The sequence below is a fragment of the Camelus dromedarius genome, chromosome 23 (assembly GCF_036321535.1).
Source record: "Camelus dromedarius isolate mCamDro1 chromosome 23, mCamDro1.pat, whole genome shotgun sequence".
In the NCBI taxonomy this organism is placed as follows: Eukaryota; Metazoa; Chordata; class Mammalia; order Artiodactyla; family Camelidae; genus Camelus; species Camelus dromedarius.
Window position 1 is genome coordinate 16,305,750 of NC_087458.1, and position 21,442 is coordinate 16,327,191.

Genomic DNA, 21,442 nt, shown 5'->3' on the forward strand with positions numbered 1-21,442 from the left:
AGGGTGGCGTCAGGTATTAGGGGCGCAGGATCCACGTGGTGGAAGCCCCATGTCACAGCAGCTGTTCCACGAGGCGGGGGGGGAGATGGACCACAGTGACCACCCCACCTCATTTCCTTTACACTGTCCCCAGGCTGGGCCATGACACTGACATGGCCTTGGAGCATAGCTGAAGTGGAAGGTTTGAATTTAAACTGGTAGCAGGAGATGAGACAACCACACCTCTTTTGTGCACACATTTGGTTTCACTGACATGTTAACCACAGGAGGAGGAGAAAAGGCCACAAGGTGTGGGGTTAGTATGAGTGGGGACAAAGGAACTTTTTTTTCAGAGACTAAAAGGCATCAGTATTGCACAGACTTTCCATGATTCCACACCAACCTTGAAAGCCCCCTCTCACCACAGGAAGTGCGCTGACCACTGGAGAAATAAAAGAGACTCGAAGGAGCAGTTCCTCATCCTCTCTCTGCACAGCTCGGCAGGACCTCAGCCATGAGACTTCTCATCCTGGTCTTCCTCGGCCTCTGCTGTCTCGCCGCTTACACTGTGGAAGGTAAGTCAAAAGGTTATCTATGAGATAAGGACCAGCTCGTCATGGAGGCAGGTGGCCACACCTTTGGTTTTGACTCAGGGTTTGACTGGAGTAAACTGCTTTCTCCAAGCTAAGCCTCAGGTTTCCCATGTGCAAAAGGGGAATAATTTGCCTCTAGAGGATTGTGTAGATTTTAAAGATAGAACTTGGTTAGAATCTGGGCTCCTATTTTTCACAACTGGGTGATGTAGGGTAAATTTCTGAACCACTCTGAGCTTACGCTTACTTGTCTATAAGATAAATGTAATGCGTTTACATAAATATGTTTGTATATGTCAATATAAACTGATACGTTTATCTGGGATTAAAATGAAATAAACCTAATGACCAGTTATCAGATTTCCTCACAAGTCATAATTTCTTGATTAATGTTCGCTGTGGAATGGTGATGATGATTATATATGCCTTTGAAGCTTTTGCCTATTTAATATCAACCTTGATAAATTCTCAAAAATCTTTATTTTTATTTGTCTGGTTGGTTCTCTTCACCAGGTGTGGGGAGTGAAGTCCTTGAAAAGACCATCTGTGTGAGCCTCACCACCCGGCGACTGCCAGTTAAGAACATCAAGACCTACACCATCAAAGAGGGCTCCATGAAGGCAGTGATGTGAGTTTCTCTCCCCAGACCTGGGCTTGGTGGAACATGGTATAGAAATGCTGCCCTCATCAGGAAGAGACAAGCCAACAAGGAGGAAGACCTCAACTGAACCGACAGTCCTTTTGCTTTTCCAAATTAACCATGTCTTTACGTAGCCCCAATGATTATGACCAAAAAAAAAAAAAAAAAAAAGGCAACCAAGTGAAGAATGCCATCCTCCTTTCTGATTTATCTTAGTGGAATAATCTGACTGAGAATTAAATGAATAATGTGCTCAGTCTTGAGGATTAGGTTTAGAGATGGCTGGTTGAGATCAGGATTTGACCATAAAATTACACTGGTGTGGGCTGCTTCCCTCCCCTTCCCTCCCCTTCCCTTCCCTTCCCTTCCCTTCCCTTCCCTTCCCTTCCCTTCCTTTCTCTTTCTTTATGGTGTGTTGGAGTAACGTACAGCAACACATTTTTTTATCAGTTTCCATATCTTAAGAAACAGCATCAGCAAGTAGCCTACATGGTACCATTATTTTTCCAGGATCTCATTTTCAGAATAGCAACTCTTCCCAACACACAATTGCAACTTTATCCAAAGGAATTATGATAAAGAAATCACCATTTTTCCAGAAAGTAAGATGAATGTGTTTAGATTTGAAAAGGAAGGTGGATATGTAATAATTGAACTAGATGACTCCAAATGTCCAGTTTAATTACATCATTTTGTAGCTACGATGAGAAAAGGAGCCTGCAAATTATGGTGAACAAGGGAGCAGGGTATTACCTGCAGCTATTTCTCCTTTATGATAAAATAGATTGCAGAAGCAAGCTTTCCATTTATGGTCTCACGGATCTGAAAGACTATTTTGTCCAGTAATTTCTGCACAAGATCTTTTTATATATGATCTTAACTGTGGGTCCCAAGGCTTTAAGGATGTGACTAACTTTGTCTATCTTTTCCTTGCTTTGCAGATTTTTTACCAAACGTGGCCTTAAAGTCTGTGCTGATCCACATGTTGAATGGGTGAAAAAAGCAGTCCATACGATAGACAAGTCCACCAGAAGAAATGTGAACCAGACCAAGCCCACAGGAGCCCAACAGTCCACCAATACAGCTGTGACCGTGACTGGGCAGTGACCCTTTGGCACCTTGTCCCCTTGCTAGCCAGCCAGCTCCTTCCTCTTTAAAGTTCATGGACTACTTACATTATATTCACCTTTTATAAAAGTGCTACATGAATCAAATATTTTCTTGTATTTTAATTTTTTTATGTCTTTCATATTCATTTGGATGCTTTAATTAATAAATATTTATTATTAGGAAGAGTCCCAAAGTTTATTCATTACATGTTGGGGAAAGTAATACATCATTTATGTTTTATTTCTGTCCTAACTGTACCTCCTTTTGACGGTATCCATGATGGGAGAAATTCTGGTCAATGCTTATCAGGGATGAAAGCATTGTTCACACTCTTAGGTCCTAGTGGGAAATGGTTCTTCACACATGAGTCGTAAGTGACAATGACAATTTAAGATCTATTTTAACCTGTCTTCGTAATGGAGTTCTATTTATGGAGTATGGGAGAAAATGATCCAGCTGTTACTGGGTTCCCATTCTGGTGGCTCACTACTCAGAAAGTGGCTTCACTCAAGTTTGATCTTGAGCAAATTCTCATACCTCTGCATTTCATTCGATCTCCTATAAAGAAGGAAAGAAATAAAGACATGGCTTGTCAGTTCTTTCACTTGTCAAGGTAGCATAGGTTAGACTTTGGATGAAAAGTTACTTCATTCAAACAAAAATCAACTCTCCTGAAATTGGGCAATGGTCTCACTGCTTTTCTGTGATTTCCATAATCGACACTACTCTAGTTATCACACAAGTCATTCTTTTTTTGCCAGTAAATTTTAACACTCCAAACACTGTCACCCGGAACATTTTTTGAATGTGATCACAATTTGCAGTAAAGTTTTAATTAATGTTACTTCATCTGATCAGTAAACACCCCAATCTCATTCTTCCTTGTATTCTCATTAAATTACTAATTTAATTCATGTTTATGGCTCTACTATCCAATAGCTGACAATGTATACATCTACTTTTATCTGAATTTAAATAGTTAAGAACTGACCAGGCATTGAGAGCTTCAAAGGAAGAGAAAGGATTGTTTACTAGTCCTAAGGGGACACCTAGCAATGCCAAGTATTTTCAGAGGGTAGCTGGGGGCAGCTTGTTGGAATCAGCTCACTTCTAGTCATCCAACGAGTGACCCAGAGAGGAAACCATTAAAACGCTGCCTCCTAGCAAAAGGTGGGGTCATCTATCCTTTCTCTTTGTTTTTTGCCCACAATAATGTTCAAAGTTGGTCTTAAAGAAAACAATAAGAAGAAAAAACTTGTTTTATGAGGCGTAAAACATAGCAAAGTTATAGAAAATAAAAGGAAATTTCCTGGTTGAACATGTATTTGTGTTTCCCAGATGTCTTCCAAACCTTAGAGGTTTTCATGAGATAATAATAATACACGTGGAAGAATTTGGGTATATATATATATACACCCAAATATCTATCTATCTATCTGTCTCTTGTTATCACATTATATAAGGTGGTTATGTGATATTAAGAGGTTTCAACCAAACAGTGCATATGACTTTTAACTAATTGACTGGATATTTTGAATCGTTTAGGTAGGACCTGAGTCTACTAATTGTAACTGCGGTTTACTGGATTTTAATCAATCCAAAGAAATAATCTAAGAAGAGATCTCAAAATTTTATTTTTTTTTTAATGGCCGTGACCCTCTCTTTTGTGCTCCTGTGACATCTTGTACTTAACTTTAACCTACAACTTACCAATTTATATTGAGATTGCTCATTTTCCTGTCCGTGCTCCCCCACCCCAGTCCTGCAATTAGTCCAGAAACTGATTGTGTGTATTATTCACCCTGGGTCCCCACTGCCCAGTTAATTAATATTTGTTGGATGAATGGGAGCAATAACATATATTACATTATTTCCTTCATTCTATTCTCTCATGTTTCTAAAATTATATATAACACAAAATAAACTATTAAAAGGGGGTTCGATTCAGCAAATATTTTTGGGTACTTGATATAAGACAGGCACTGTGTCAAGCTTAATATGTATCGAGATAAGTAAAACACCATTTCTGTTCTCCAGGAACTCACAGTCTAGCAGGTAAGACTATAAACGCAAGAAAAGCAATTGCAGTACAGGATTTGGAACAGGTAATAATATTGGTGTGTTCAATAAATAGAAATAACATGGAGAAGGGAATAATTATCTAGAGGATGTTCTTTCAAAATGTTTCTGAATTTGTATATAATTAGGAATTACTATTAATAATATCTAGACGTACCCTTAGTTGGTTCGAAGAAAGATGTTGTCATATACTTCCCTCTTCACTAGGCAATTCTTCCACTGTGATTATACTATTTCTAGAGTAGATATTTGATGTAACAATACAGTGAGACTAAAACTGTCACTGCATTTTAGCTGGTGAGAAAACTGAGCCACAGAGAGATTGACAGTGTTGGCTAAGAGCACATGGTTGTCGAGAAACTGAGCCTGATCTGAGACAGTGACTTTCTGTGATATCCCAGCCTCGGGAAGGAAGGTGACAGTGTATGAATGTTTTTTTAATTGCAGTATTGTTGATTTACAAAGTTGTGTGTACGAGTCTTCTTAGAATGGGTTATGACATAAGTGCTCTCCGAGCACAGCCACATCACCTCCTGAATCTCAGGTTTTTTTAAGAGGAGTTAGAAGCATTTGAAGACTATGGCAAGTATGCCTCGTTTGATTTTTTCTATGCAATTATTTAAAAAATGGTTTTATTTCATCAAAGTAATACATGAAGCTGGTCAAAAGTTTAAAGAGTGCAAAAGGGATGCTAATGAAAATGGATAACCCCTTGCCCTGTTCTTTGCCTTTTCTCATCTCCCACCTGGCAGACAACTACTTTTAACTCTCTGAGCTGATGGTTCTTCTGAATATCATCAATATTTTGTCACCACTAATTCCTGGGTTATCAATTTTGGACATTGTCTGTGGCCGCTTCTATGATATATGAGGATCTATTTCCCTTCTTCCAAATATTTATGTTGAAAATCTCCATTATGTTCCAAACTCTCCATATATTTATGTTGATATTTTGATTAGTTATGCTTATAGATTTATGTAACATACCCATCATTTAGTTCTTATTCTGTCCACTGTGGACTATATTTCTTGACTTTCCATTTTTGTAAGATCGTTCTGCTGTTGATAGCAAATATTTAAATCGTTTTTCTTGTGTAAACAGCACTCCGTTATTGCTTTGCAAAGGCTAAGTCATTTAATCACATTACAGACTTCAATTAAAGACAAAACAATGAAGACATAGAAAGGCTATACTGGTCTGTGGGGGATAGAGTTCAGATCTGAACCCATGGAAGCCTGGCTCCAAGTTCACGCTCTTGACGACTAGGTCATGTTGTCTTCCTCTCTTCAGAAGCCAGTTCCCTGAAGACCAAACCGTATGTAAAGAACCCTTGAAAAGACTACTCAGACCTACATAATATTTTCATTTAACCAACTTAATTAATTAATTAGTTTATTCATTCAATTAGTATACACTTGTTGAAGTCTACTATGGGCTTGGAGCTGTAACTGTGAGCAGAACAAAGTCCCTGCTTTCACAGAGCTTACATTCTGGTCAGATGTGCCTTCCACCTTCCATTCCTTTCCCCATGGTTGTTTTTGTTTGTTTGTTTGTTAGTTTTACCTACTCATTCAACCAACGGATGCATATTGTGCGCCTAATGTAGTCCAGACACTTTGCTGGGCACTGAAACTCATGGTGAAATCAGACACAGCCCTTCCCTTCAAGGGCCTTACACAACTAAGCAGGCAGTTTCAACAACAGAGTGACGTGTGATGACAGGGGAAGCAGGGGGTGTGAAGTTTGAATAAGCAGGAGCAAATCTGTCCGGGTTGCAGCGTATGGAGAGGTTCAGGGCAGGATTCCCCTTTATGACTTGAGACGTGAAGGATGACTCAGAGTTATCCAAGGGGGGTTAGTGCATTCCAGGTAAAGGAATAAGCACCACATGAAAAGGCTTGCAGGTAAGAGAAGTCCAGATGCATTAAGGAAATTAAAGTAGTTTAATATGACTGAGGGACAAAGTGACAGTTAGACAGCAAAGGGAGTGTGGGCAAAAGGTGAGGTTAGAGAGTGGGAGGTGATATCACCAAGGGCTTTACCTGCCAGATCAAGGAGTGTGTACTCCATCCTAAAGGTCTTGGGGAATGACACTGGCTGCCAGGTGGAAAATGGAGTGCCAGGGGAAAATGGGAGCTGGGGAGCCAAATGGGAAGTGGCTCTGGGCCTGGTGATTTCTGACTTGGCCCGGCATGCTGTGACACATTTTCCCTTTTCCTCTTGGGTTATTTTCTGCTTAGCTGGGAGCATATTAGCGATGCACGATTGCCTAACTCTGGCGGTGTGGCTCGTCTGTGCATGCCAAAGCCGCAGGCCAGCAGATCCCATCGCTGCTTCTTTGGCTGTGGGGAGCCACGGTTGGGATGGGAAAAAAAAATCATCACATTTATGGAAATTGCCATATTATCTGCTTTTTCAATTGGCTGAGCCAAGATTGGATCTGAGGGACCAAAATGGAAGCCAGCCACCGAGAGGAAGGAGAAGGCAGGGCTGAGAAGCCATCAGCTTGAAATCAGTGGCGTTTTAGAGATCCACAGACTGATTGTTTTCAGATTTATTCAGTTTCCCGAGTATCTGTCGAGCACCTGTGGGGTACAACCAGCACAGGATCCCGTCTGCGGTCACGAAGCCTGTGATCCCTTGGGGAGAGAGCACAGCCACCAAAGCCATTCCCACCCGGATGTTCCAAACAGCTCAGCGCCGGGCTCGCCTCCTCCCAGAGACCGTCCTGACGTCCCCAGCCCAGATGATGCCCTTCTCAGGGGCCCACTCAGCTCCTGTCACTTCTGCTATTGTTCATGCTGCCCTGCAATACCAATTTATTTTTTCTTTATTTTCTGTCTTACTTAGTAGTCAGGGTAGGGACTGTGAATCTGACCTCTATGTACCTAGTGCCTGGCATGATGCCGGGGACATCACAGTCTTCCGATAAATTTTTGTGGAATATAGTCTACATTATACGTATCTCTACTCTAGCAGTTATAGGAATGCAGAAGAGAGAATGTTTCGATCTGCCCTGGGGAAGGTAGCAAAAGCTCTGATGAAGAGGTGATATAAAAACTGTCCCTTTAAACTTGAGGAGTTGCCAGGAAGGGGAGTGAGGGGCGGGTGTGCCTGCCACAGGTAACTGTATGGACGAGAAAGCACAGAGGCAGGGACATCCGGGCACGTTCAGGGAAACTGCTCGTTTCCGGGGTGGCTGGGGTGCAGAGCTCAGGGTCCCAGAGGGAAGGAAGCTGAGGCTAGACCGAGGCCTCCCAGAGCGCCATGCCAAAGGGAGGAATTTTTAACAGAGAGCCCCAGAGAGCCGCATGATCAGATTTGAGGTTTAGAATCCACTTAGAAGAGCACAGAAAATGGTTGAAGGTGGAGGGAACTAGTGAGGCGAACATTGCATCAGGTTGGAAAAGATGGGTTCAGGCTGGAGAAGAGGGTAGCCTGAATTAGGCTGTGGCCTGGGACTAGGAGTAAGGGGGCTCGAGACAGAACTAGAATGGCTCGGTTATCAACTGCATGTGGAGAATAAATTAGTTGGACAAGTTGAGACCACACTGAGTTTTCCAGCTGAGGCCACTAGTTAAGAAACAGCACAACTGACTGGTAAGATTTTAGCTTAACTTCTGGTCACTTATAGACTCTGAAGTAACAAAACATTACCAAAGAAGAGATGCAGAGAAGGAGAGGCCTGGGGAAAAAAAAAAAAAAAAAAGCAAAACCTCATTATCAGCCTTAATAATCAAGTGACTCAGGCTAAAAGCCCAAACTACATTTTTATTCCCTTTTGACAGACAATCTTTTTTTTTTACAACGATGAAGTAAAAATAAGACAGTATCTGTGAAACTCTTTATGCCCCTTGGGGAAAGAAGGTACATATAAATGGAATACAGTATCCACCGGATGAGTCACCAGCATTATTTTAAGAGGAATTTGTCACATGGCAGTGGGAGGCAGAGAGGAGCAGAGAGATGAATCCGTAATGAGAGAAAAAGAGAAATGAGGTGAAAGAAAAGGTTTTGAGTGGGAATTTGGAGCACCCAGGCAGGACTGCAAGGTGGAGTCTGATGAGAGAGGGTGAGGGAAGAGGTCAAAGGGACTTTTTTCTTTCTTTGGGAGGAACTGGTAAAACTTGGGACAGATTGCTGAGGGTGGAAGGCCAGAGGAGTGACCTAGAGTTAATATTTTGGAAGCTAGGAAGGAAAATGGGAAGAATCTCAGCCGAGAGGAAGTTGCCCCCCACCTCCCGCCTCCTCCAATCCTCCCAGAAGACATTTCCATCGAACACAAGCGAGGCCTGTTGCTTTCCTTTCACACTGTGTTGCCCAGAGTAATTGCTAAGGCCGTATAATTTGCTTCCTCCTGAAACTCATGATTTCTCTCATCAAGGTGGAGCTGCTGAATTGGTGAATGAGATATTTGGAAAGAAGTTTTCACATTCTAGAGTAAGGAAACAAAAGGCCACTTGGCTAGACTGAGAACATCTCAATCAGAAGCACTGGGTGCCGTGCGAGGGAAAAGTGGGTTCCCATTTCTCTGGAGGCTGGATAGGGGAGACGGGTGGGGGGAGAGGTGGTTGGGGGAGGGCGGTATTGGCAAATTAACCCATCATAAGCAGTGGGTGAAAGAGACGAGGGAGGGAAGGCCATGGGGTTTCTCCCTCCCTCTCTCTCTCCTTCTTGCTCTCTGGGGTAAGTACTGGTATGGTTAGGAGCTTTAGCTCTGCCTGCATTTGTGTACTGGCTTTACCACTTACTATACAGGTGACCAAATTCTTCAATTCCTCTGCGCATTAGGTTGCATCATTTGTAAAATCAGAACAAGAATAGTGCTGACTTCCTAAAATTTTGTGTTAAAGCACTTCAAACAGAGCCTGGCACATAGTGAAGACTCAGTAAGTGAAGGCTTTTATTCTCCCTGGTGGGTAGGATGGGATAGGAGGCAGTGAAATAGAGGGCAGGTGGGAAAGGGAATGGATCAGACATCTGCAAGATTTCCTGGAAACTGACACTCACCGGTTGAAACTTCTGTCCCCATCACTTAGGCAAAGCTGGGTTTAATTTTCTGTTTTCTTAATAATTGCATCGAATGCATCAAATCATATAGTGTTCTATTCCCATCTGTACCATGAGAGCCTGTATTTGAAAAAGATACTCTATTCAAAGGTGTTTAGGAAGTGATCATACCCATCCTCCTCCTCTTGGAGAATCATGGTGACATAACTTGTCAAACTCTCTGAAAAGTGCTATGGAAGAGATAACCATTAAACCCGACTTAACTCAGTGTTTCCTCAGGCTTATCTGAGTACAAAGCTTCTTTCCATGTACCATTTTTAAGTATGCCAGGAACATTTATTGAGCATAGTTTACATTGTGGACCAAAAATCTACTCAGACCCATAATCTCAAAAGGACAAAGCTACAACCCATTAACAGCATCCACACAGTCAGAAAAAAAGAGTCTGCTTTGGATTCCCTCAATTGTGTCTCTGTAACTTGTTGGGACTTGAGGAGTCCCATTTTGGAGATGTCTGTTGTTCTGGGGGGTGTGTGTGTGTGTTCACATAAGGTGCTCACAGACTCTCATGTTGTTAATTAACCAGGTATTGCCTAACGTACCTACCTATCAGCACTCATTGAATACCTACTATGAATGAGATATGAATGAGATGTCTTTGGGTAGACTCTTTCAGTAGAGTAACTGAAGGATTCTAAACTTCCCTCTTTTGGTGGCTTTGCTTATGCTCTTCGTTGTGCCTGGAGAGTGACATTCTGCCTCCTCTTGGCTCCTTCTCCAGTCATCAGTGTTCATTCATCTCAAATGCCACCTTCTTTAAGAAACCTTCCCCTGTCTTTCCCACTGGATCTGATCTGTGGCTTCTCTAAACCTTCAGGACTTACTAACGGCTTTCATTTCACTCTGCCTCGAGGCGTAGATATCTGTGAACTTCTTACCCCTCAAAAAAGTTGGAAGCATTGGCCGTAGGGACTGTGTCTTATTTGTCACTGTCGTCCCTGTAGCACCAACAACAGGGCTTTCCCGTGGTCTCTGCTTAACATAACGGTTGTTGAATTAGAACTATTAAAAGAAATATAAGGCACAGTCCTGGTCACTTAGGTCATTTAAGTTGTAGTTGTGGACATAATATCTACACATGAGGATATGGTGACAACAGAAGGTAGAGGTGAATGATAACTGCCCAGTTAATGCAATGGATGGAGGATGGCAGCGTGTTTCTTTCAAAGAACCAGCTCCCATTGATTGGCAGTGGCTGCCTGACTTTCTGCGTTGGGTGCGATCTTGAGGCTACTTTCTGGCTCAGTGGAAAGAGTGCTATGATCAGTGGCTGATGTCTGCCTTGTGTTACACATTCACTAGTGGTGACATGCATTTAGATTATTCAGTGACCATAGTCAATGGTGTAAGGGCCTCAGAGAAGGTACAGGTTACTGTGGGCTGATTGGAGTTAGGTAGGGAAAGCTTGTGCCATGGGTAAAAAGATTTCAACCAGGCCATGGAGGATGAGTAGCATTTAAAAGCTAAAGGGGAGAAATGATGTAAGCAAAAAGGTGTGGAGGTATGAGAGACCAAGATATTTGATTGATTTGCCTCTCCCACTAGACTATAAGCTCCATGAAGGCAAGACCCACTTTTGCTTCACTTACGCCCGTGTGTCAGTGTCTGGCAGAGTACCCAGCACAATGCAAACACTTGGCAAATATGCGCTAGACAAGTAGGGAGTTTAGCTTGGAGACCAGGTAGGAAAGAAGAAAGGAGAAGCAGTGAAGCATGAATGAAAAGGTGACTTAGGAAGTGTTCATGAGGCTGAAGAATTAGCTTTATCTTACAGTCATTTTGAAGAGTTGAAATTATTTAGGGGACAACTTGAGTTCTGTTGGGATGTCAGAGGTATTTGGGTATATATACATATATTTATATATCTCACAGCTGAATTAATGTAATTTACTTAGACCTTTTCCCATGTTTGGCCTCATCACAGCATCACATACCTGTACTCACACCAGTCAGAAATGCAAGTCCCAAAACATTGTGGACATCCAGGCAAATCTCTGGGGCTGATCAGCTGAGGTTGAGCATCCTGGGTGCCTCATATGTTCCACGGACAGACCACTGTCTCCTGCCACAGACAAGCAGATCATTTGAGAGTGGGCTGCGGACCCAGGACACACAGTGATGAGCAGAGAGACCTGTAGCGTGAATCCCCTTCTCTGCCCTCCTGGCACCACTAGGCGGCAGCTCAGTTTGGGAAGAAGATTCATTTCATTCCTCAGGAGGACTTCGCGGAAGATCTGTACTGCTGCGCTTTGAGGCATATATCCACGTCAAAATAAGTTGAGAGAGAAAAGAGTGGTTATTTGCATCTAAGCCATTACCGTTCCACATGGGTTAAATGTACGACCTAGTGTTTATTCTTCATTGTAAACAGAGTAGGCAAACTGATTCTTAGTGTAGTGTCATGATTGTTTTAATCATTTTTGTGGTTATTTTTCCTCCCTGATTGGAATTCCCTGACTTATTATCTCATTATGTTATTCAAATTTTGTGTCATGTTTGGAGAAAATTGTCTTGGGTCTCAAGGAATCAGGAATCAAGATTTTTTCAATATTTTGACTGACAACAGCAGAGGAACCTAATGGTTAGATTGTCTGCATCTCATTCACCAACAATCCTTTGATACTTGTCAAAGAAACCATGCTTTGTATGTTTGGATCAAAACTCATATTTACAGGATTGAATGTGAATATACTTTTTAGTTATACATTTAGTTTACATGCCATTTAATAGATTCATAATGTTTAATAAAGGAGATATTGAACACAAACATTAAATTAAAAAATGAGTTGCTTAGTACAGTTGTTGTTTCTTGATACGGATATTGAATACGTTCACGAAAATTCTCTTAACTGTGTAATGTATTTTTGATATGTGTATTATACTTCAATAAAAATTTGAAAAAAGTCATTGCTTAGTTTGCTCTCTTTCTTTTATCATGTTTAAGACTAGAATCCATTAAAAACACAGAAGAGTTAAATTTGACAAAATGTAGAGGTAGCAGATTATTTGAAAGTTGGAAGTTTGAAGGTGGCCAGAAATGGAAGAAGATAGCTTATTTCTCATGGCTTTCACCTTGAAAAATTAATTTCATAGAATTGATATAATATTAATCATAATCACCTGTGTGGTTCCAATAATGAATAGCTTCGTAGTTAAAGATGAAAGATGAAGAGTTTGGAAATCTCTTTCCTCTTAACCAGTGAAGTGTTTCTCCATATATCTTGTCAAAAGCAAGATCAACCAACAGAGGAAAATTACATAAAAATGAAAAGATCCCGGTATATCCTTGACGTATACCCTTGGCACATTATTTTGATGCCTTGAAAATAAGCAGTAGCACCAAATATTTCTGTTTACATATGTCCTTTGTAGAAACATTTGAACTTACATTATTCACTGAGGCTTTATAGCAAAAGGCAGGCGAGATGAGGCAGGAAGGCAGGAACTGTAATGGTTACAAATGCAGAAATAAGAGGGATAAGCAGCTTGCCCCAGGCTGCACAGTCAAGGATTGAACTCAACCAGAGCTCCGGACTCTGGTCCAGTTCTGTTTCCTGTGTTCTTCAAGTATTCTGTGTTGGATATTTATTATTTGTATAATTAGGTTAGATGCAAATAGGGTTGGTCCCCAACCCACCCACAACTCTCGAGTGTGCATTCCCTATAAACTTGAGTGCTGGGTGTAGTGGGTAGTGGAGACAATGGATAAATCTTTTCTAATTAAATGCCATCTCTTCTCCAGCCAGGTCCTTTGCTTCCTCAGAAATTGGATGGGATTCCTTGTTACTAACTTACAAGCAAAACTACAGTAACTCTTGCATTGATGTTCTCTCTCTAGACATGGTAAACACTGTGTTTGAAGCTCTGATGGCCTTGAAGCTCTGATGACTCAGATGTGGCACAAAAATCCAAGTGTAATGATGGGAGTCAAATCATCCTCAGCACAGCCAAGTCAAGGGCGTGTGAATAGAAGGCGGCAAGCCACAAGGTTCAGGTGAGCATGTAATGGTGTCTACCTCCAGCTAACCGAATTAACAGGGTGTGTTGTTTTATGCACAAGTATGTTGTGCTTTTTTTTTTTTATCTTCCTGCTGAAAAAAAATTCATGAGTGATTTCAGTGTTTGCCTTCTGTCCCCCTGTTTACTGTTAACAGGCTTCACAGCAGATCCTGGGGGAGGAAGTCTATAGGAATTTGCTGCAAGGAACTTAAAACTATTTGGTAAAGATAGCTGCAGATTCAGAACAGAAAGCCTTGGCTGGGGGAGGGTATAGGTCAGCGGTAGAGTGTGTGCTTAGCACAAGGTCCTGGGTTTAATCCCCAGTACCTCCATTAAAAAAAACAAAAACAAAAACAAAAACAGATAAGCTGATCTCCTTTCTGCTGCTACCTTGTGTTGATATTCAGCAGGAAAACTAAATCAGCCTTTTGTCTCTTGGGTGATAATTGTGTCAAAATGCATTTTTTAAAAAGTTTCATATTAGGTTTGTGCTGAGTCCCAATTTGAAGTTGGGGTTGGCTGGCTGCAGGATATTTACTCTCCAGTGGTAACCATGGTGATGACGCTCATCCTCAGCTCCATCCTCTCTTCTGTTACCTTCTGGCACTCAGGAGAGAAGACTGGAGAGGATATTCTTGCTTGTCTTTCTGAGTAAGTGGTGTGATCCTTGGAGGAAGCACCATCCTCTGTATAGCACCGTCTCTGCATTCAGAACTGACAGAGACAGACGTGGGGGGGCTTCATAATAATCTCCTGAATGTGTTTTTGGATGGGGCTGGGGGTGACTCATGCTGCCATTGCATTAGGCTTTACTTTTCCTTTTTGTTCCTTTCTTTCTTCCCTTGCACTAACTAATATGCTCAGAGCATCCTGGGATCATCACTGTGTCCATAAGTACATCTGTATATTGGGAAAATTTCTAAGGTATAAAGGAAGAGATAGAAGGAAGGAAACTGTAAAAACAGTCTCTTGACATTGAGATGAGCTTAGATGCAAATAAGTAGGTTATTCTTTCCTTGACTGCATTTTATGTGTTCAATTTTTGAGCAAAACCACAATTTTACAAGGTACAGCTATCCTCTGATTACACTCATATATCATGCAATTGCTATGAGGACGGGGAGTATATTACGCTCTAGAAGAAGAGAGAGATGGTGATGAATTGGTGTCATCTGTTTTACATATTCCTGCCCTTCTAATCTTGACGTTAAATTGGATTTATGTAAGCGTTGGAATTTTTAATTTTTCTGAAACGTGTTTATGTACGCTTATAGAACAAGGGGGTTGAATTCTTTAAAGCTGGAACAAGTGTGAGGAAGCCAAGACATTGCAGCAACATCTCTTATTTTTGTACTACACAGATCTTGCTGACGTACAGGGACTCAAAGAATTAAGAACATGGACTCATTTAAGAGAGACAGAATAATAAAACTTTGTTCAGCGGGATGTGATTTAACTCTTTTTCTTGGGAGGCTGTCTTGGTGTCTTGAGTATGACTCCATGGCACTGGAGTCAGGCAGCCCTAGCCTTGAATTCCAGCTTGCATAATCACTGGCTGTGTGACCTTTAATAAACTGTTAAATGTTCAGAACTTCATTATCTTTCCCTGTAAATGACCTAAGTTATGGTGCTTGTGGGAATCAAATTAGATGTAGTGATGAACAAAGCAGACAAGAGACAAGATGCTTGTTTTCATAGTTTTTTTTTTTTTTTCTCTCTAGGCAGGGTAGTGGGAAGACCACACATGCACACACACACAGCAATCAAAATGTGTCAAAAGATCATGAGTACTATAAAAAAAAATAAAGCTAGGTAAGAGGATAGGGATGATGTAGGGGGGTGGTGAGGGGAATAAGTAATGGTGTTCTACTTTAAATATGATGTGGTCAGGGATGTCTTGTTAGATAACATTCAGGAGACCTGAATAAAGTGAGTGTGGTTGTCACGACATCTCAAGAAAAAATATTACAGGCAGGGGGAAGGGTTAGTGCAAAGGCCCTGAGGCAGAGATATGATTGATGTGTCGAGGAAGAGCAAGTTCTGTGTGTTTGGAGCTGATGAATGAGAGGAGAATAATAGAAGGGGAGTCAGGGAGCTTACAGAGCAGAGTGTGCAGCACCTTGTTGGCCATAGAAGGCCTGTGGATATTATTCTGAGTAGAATGAGGAACCACTAGACATTTTTGAACAGAGCCCATGATGCAATTTGTTTTTTACTTTACTTATTTTATATTATTCTTCTGTCAGTTGCATAACGAATAGATTCTGAAGGGTGGAAACAGATTTCAGTTAGGCTATTCAAATAAGCTAGGTAAGACATAGTAGCTGAGTGGTCAGTAAGCTAAGTGGTAAAAAAATGGTCATATTTGGGATTTTTCCATATTTTTAACAGCTTTGTTGAGGTATAATTTACATCCATAAATGTCATCCATTTTAAATGTATATAATTAATAGTTTTAGAAAATTTGTAGATTTGTACAACCATCACCACAATTCAGTTTCAGAGCATTTCCATCACCTCCAAAAGATCCTTCATTGTCATTTGCATTGAATTCCTGCCCCCATCAGTTCCAGGCAACCACTAATATGCATTCTGTCTCCATGGATTTGCTTTTCCTGGACATTTCATATAAATGAAATCATATAATATATAGTCCTTTTCATCTTGCTTCTTTCACTTAGCATTCTGTTTTTGAGGTTCATCTATGTTGTAGCATGAAACAGTATTCTATTCCTTTTTGAGGCTGAGTATTCCATTGCATAAATATACCACATTTTGTTTATTTATTCACTGATTGATGGGCATTTGGATGGTTTTACTTAGTAACTACTATGAATAATGCTGCTCTGAATATTCACATACAAGTCTTTGTGTGAACATATGTCTCCATCATCTTTCTTGGGTAGATACTTAGGAGTGGAATTGCAGGATCTCATTTGTAAGTTTATATTTAACATGTTAAGAAAGTGAAAAACTGTGTTCCAAAGAGTTTTTATCATTGTATATTACCATTGAACGACGTGTAGGTATTCAAGTTTCTTCACATCCTCACCAAAACTTTTATTTTTGATTATAGCCATTCTAGTAGATACGACATAGTCTTGAGAATTTAATTTACAAGCCCCTAATGATAAATGATATTGAACATATTTTCATGCATTTATGGGCCATTTGCATATCTTCTCTGATGAATTATCTATTCAAATCATCTACTCACTTTTTAATTGGCTTGTTTTTTTTTCCTTGTTATTGAGTTATGAGTGCTTCATATATTTGGGACACAAAACCTTTGTCACATATATGCTTTACAAATATTTTCTCCCAATCTATGGCTTGTCCTTTAATTTTCTTAATGTATTTTTTTAAAACATAGAAATTTTAAAATTTAATGAGGTCCAATTTATTATTTTTTTATGAATTGTGCTTTTGGTTTCATATTTAAGAACTGCATTCTTTTTCAAAATAAATCTAATAGTGTTTGATGATGGATTGGATATTGGGTATGAAAGAAAAGAAGTCAAAGATGACTGAACTTTTTGCTCTGAGCAATCAGAAAAAGTAGAGTTTCCATTTATTGAGTGAATGAAGCCTGGGGAAGGAAAAAGAGTGGGAATCATGAATTGTTTTAACCATGTTGGATTTAAGATTCTTATTGGATATCCAAGTGAAGATATAAAGTAAGCAGTAATTTAGAAGCTTAGAGCTCATCTGTTTGAGAGAGAAATCCAGGAGTTCTCCTCATAAGGATGGTATTTAAAGCCATGGCTTGTATGATGTTACTTACAGAGTAGATGTGCAGAGAAAAAAGATCTCCAAGGACTGACACTTGGAACACTTGAAATAATAGAAGGCAAGGAGAAGGAGAGAAAACAGCATGGAGATTGAGGAGGGGCATCAAGCGTGGCAGATGAACCAAGGAGTGGTGTTTTGGGGGACAGGAAGAGACTGTGTCTTCTAAGAAATGGTGAGTGATTAGTCAAAATGCGCAGTATGTGAGGGCAATATAACTGAGAATTGGTTAATGGGTTTGGCAACATGGCGGTGGCTGGTGCTCTTGACAAGAACAGTGTTAGTGGAGTAATGTGGACTCAAGTCTGATTAGAATGGGTGAAAAAGAGAATGGAAGGAGAGAAAGTGGAGAGTGTGGTTAGGGACAACTGGTAACCATAATGAGGAGCTTAATCATAATAACAGCAGAAAAAAGATATGGTGGTTGGAAGGAAATGTGAGGTCAAGGGAGGTTTGTCTTTATTTCTTTTTTCTCTCCTCTTTCATCCCTTCTTCCTTCCTTTCTCTCTCTTTTCTCCCTCTCTTTCTTAAGTATGGGAGATATTACAACAGAAAGGGAAAAAAAATGATGCAGCAGAGAGGAGATAATTCCAGAAGTGAGACTCCTGAGAAGTTGAGAACTCAGTTCCAGTGAACTATCTGTAGAAAGGAACATTGATGTTCGATCCATTGTAAATGAAAAAAGAAACAGTTTATAAAGACTGTTGTATGTGGATTGGTAGACTTGGTGAGAGAGTATGGGGAAGACTTCTGATTAATCTTATATTTTTCAAGGTCATTAGCTGACTGGGAAAGGAAAAGAAAGATACTGTTAGTTTAGGGAGAGACAAGAAAGCAGAAAGTTGACATCTTGGAGAGTAGAAGAGATACTGGACTAGAGAAATGCGGTGAGATTGAAAGAGGGCAAAAGGGATTTTGGTGTATGTAAGGGTGACAGTAATGATGGATCATAGAGTATAAGCTTGGAAAAGAGGCAAGTGAGTACCTTGGGAAATGACAGCTGGTGGAGAGGTGGTAAAGTCAATATATTTGGGATCCTAGTGGAGCGGAGTGAAAGAAATGTTGGAATCAGGACATTGGAATGAATGAGATACAAAGATAGGGTATGGGGTCAAGAAACCAACTTAATGGATGAGATGTCATATTTTGGTGACGACAGTGTCTCACATACGGTTATGAGAGTAAGAGTCTCAAGGATGGCTGAGAATATGGGAGAAAAGCAGGCCAGTATTTGAGAAAATAGTCCACATGGATATGGAAATCAGCAAAAACTACCGCATGAGTCATGACAGAGAGACAAGCTCTGGTGCAAACATTTTCAAGTCGTGAAGGTTGGGATACTTTAATTCTGGGGAGAACTACAAAAAAGAAGTTGTGCAGAGTATCTGGTAGTATTGTCTAGTGATCTTACCTTCAAAGTCTCTGTGTAGGGAAAACCGAGGTGAGGGAGAAACAGTGGTTTGGAAGCAGCAATAAAATGAGAAGGATGCCTAATCTGTCTTCAGACCAGCTGCATCTGAGGTGCAGAAGACAAAACAGCCCTCATATGCCTGGTATAGAGCAGGTACTCCAAGAACTTTAGTTACTTCTTCATAGTCAGCAGAAGATGTTCCCCAAACTTTCACGTCTTCCTTTTTAAAGTAATTGTTATTTGGCGTAGCTAGTGTCTGTGATGGCTTGGCATTTGTACCACTTTAAATTCACTTTTGAGGAATATTAATGCTTTCATTTGCTTCAAATGGTCCTACATATTTCTTGGGACACAGTGAAAGACACACACACACACACATCTTCAAGAATACTCAAAAAGCAACTGAAAATGTCATTGTCCCTCAAAGTTACCCATTCTGGAGGTAAGAAGACGGTTGAAGTTAGTTCTCCTTCTGTGGTTATAAACTTGTGTATTCTCTGTGTGAAGTTGTATAACTGTTTCAGAAATAAAAACCCATGAGTGAGGCTCCCTTTTCTTTATTCGCTGGTACCCACGCGTCATCAGCTTTTTGGTTCTAATGTTGTCCCAGTGGCATGAATGCTGGCTGTCAACCTGCTCCTGTTAAAGCAGCACCTGAACCCCTTGCAAAGCCTCTCCTCTTCTAAGTGTTTCTGAGACTCCCCAGGAGGTGTCTTACAATTGCCATAAAAGTTCTCTTCCTCTCTTGCTGCAGCCTCTGGCCTGTAGAGCTACTCATCCAGTGTGTTGAGAGGTGTGGTCTGAGCTGAATCCTGTCTCCCGTTTGTCTCTATCACCTCATGGTGGTGCTGCAGGTAACTTACTTGGGTCCGTGATGCTCTTTGGCTGTAAGAATGAGCATGGGTACTCCTTCTACTTATGGGTAATTAGGAGTGAGGAGGGTCCCATGAAAGGATTTCTTGGGCCCTGAAGAGCTAAAAGAAAGGGTAAACTTGCAGCATGTTCAACAGCCCCTTTCCCCCTAGCCCTTATACGTGCCCTTCAGGATGCCTGAGTTAAGACAGGTTTCAAGCACCAGTTCTCACAAAGCATGTGGGCCCTGTGTCTCCCTTCCTATTGAAATGTCAAATGCTGGAGAGGCTGTGGAGAAAGGGGAACCCTCCTACACTGCTGGTGGGAATGCAGTTTGGTGCAGCCACTGTGGAAAACAGTATGGAGATTCCTCAAAAGACTAGGAATAGACTTACCATATGACCCAGGAATCCCACTCCTGGGCATATATCCAGAGGAAACCCTACTTCAAAATGACACCTGTACCCCAATGTCCATAGCAGCACTATTTACAATAGCCAAGACATGGAAACAGCCTAAATCTCCATCAACAGATGACTGGATAAAGAAGCAGTGGTATATTTATACAATGGAATACTATTCAGCCGTAAAAACCGACAACATAATGCCATTTGCAGCAACATGGATGTCCCTGGAGAATGTCATTCTAAGTGAAGTAAGCCAGAAAGAGAAAGAAAAATACCATATGAGACTGCTCATATGTGGAATCTAAAAAAAAAAAAAAAAAAAAAAAAAAGAACATAAATACAAAACAGAAACAGACTCATAGACATAGAATACAAACTTGTGGTTGCCAAAGGGGTGGGGGGGTGGGAGGGGACAGACCGGGATTTCAAAATTTGTATATACTGACAGGCATATGCAGAATAGATAAACAAGATTATACTGTACAGCACAGGGAAATATATACAAGGCCTTGTGGTAGCTCACAGTGAAAAAGAATGTGACAATGAATACATGTGTGTTCATGTATAACTGAAAAACTGTGCTCTCCACTGGAATTTGACACAATATTGTAAAATGACTGTAACTCAATAAAAAAAAATGTTAAAAAAAGAAAGAGTTCAGTCATCACAAAGAGCCCTTCTCCTTTTTTTTTTTTTTTCAATTTCAGACTCTGTCCCATGTTCCTGCAATCTCATTGCAACTTGACTTCAGAGACACCCTTCTCCCCCAAAACCTCAAACAAAAAAGTTCTTTAGCAATTTCTTCAGATACCTCAATGCCAATGGTGAAGTCCCAATAGTTTTCCCATTTTTCTGTTAGGTTTTCTGACTTCACCCCTTTTCCAGGCTCCTTGGCATTTTCATGAACCCTGGATGCAGGTACATGCCAAGAGGGAGGGATGCTGTCACCTTCATTAACAAGGTTCACTTGCAAACGTCCCATTGTGCCTCTGTTCCATCAGATCAGATGATAGATTTTGACCTAAGCACAAACCCACGATCAGAGAAAAAATTCATAATACTAGTAGAGGGACCTTTGCAGAGAATGGGTTGAACTCAGGGACAGTCCACTTTCTAGCACTGTTGATTGGCTAAACCCAATTTATTCAGTCTGATGTAAACTACAGGGGTTTATTTTTTCAATATTAGCTTCATTTATCATACTCACAGTCAGTTCTGTATATCCCAATACTCACCATTATTAGAGTAAATGGTTTTAAAGTATTCATTTCTCATGTTACTTACAAACTCCATTTCCCCCCAAAACATAAAAGGTAAAATTAATGATAATAGTAGTAAATCTAGAGAATACACAAAAGTGAAAAGGAGAAAACAGAAATCATCTATAATCTTACCATCTGTAGATATCGTAGAGTTGCTACTTCTTCTATTTTATTTTCCCCTCTCCCCTTATGATTTTTTAAAAATTGGGATTATATATAATTTTGTTCCTTGCTCTAAGAATAGTAAATG

At 40.5% G+C, this 21,442-nt stretch overlaps 1 protein-coding gene across 1 annotated transcript; it reads left to right on the forward strand.

Annotated features, from left to right (window-relative positions):
* The first annotated feature begins 347 nt into the window (after positions 1 to 347).
* XCL1 (X-C motif chemokine ligand 1) lies at positions 348 to 2,505 on the forward strand. The gene is made up of 3 exons (XM_010984468.3): positions 348 to 554; positions 1,086 to 1,200; positions 2,154 to 2,505. Exons 1-3 carry the CDS (start codon positions 494 to 496, stop codon positions 2,317 to 2,319), a joined length of 342 nt encoding a protein of 113 aa, XP_010982770.1. The 5' UTR covers positions 348 to 493; the 3' UTR covers positions 2,320 to 2,505.
* Positions 2,506 to 21,442: the final 18,937 nt, after the last annotated feature.

Bases quoted from the DNA above. Each gene is read 5' to 3' on its own strand.
- XCL1 (XM_010984468.3), top strand. From the start codon at position 494: ATGAGACTTCTCATCCTGGTCTTCCTCGGCCTCTGCTGTCTCGCCGCT. The intron at 555-1,085 runs GTAAGTCAAAAG...TCTCTTCACCAG, and splicing joins CGCCGCTTACACTGTGGAAG to GTGTGGGGAGTGAAGTCCTT. The intron at 1,201-2,153 runs GTGAGTTTCTCT...CTTGCTTTGCAG, and splicing joins GGCTCCATGAAGGCAGTGAT to ATTTTTTACCAAACGTGGCC.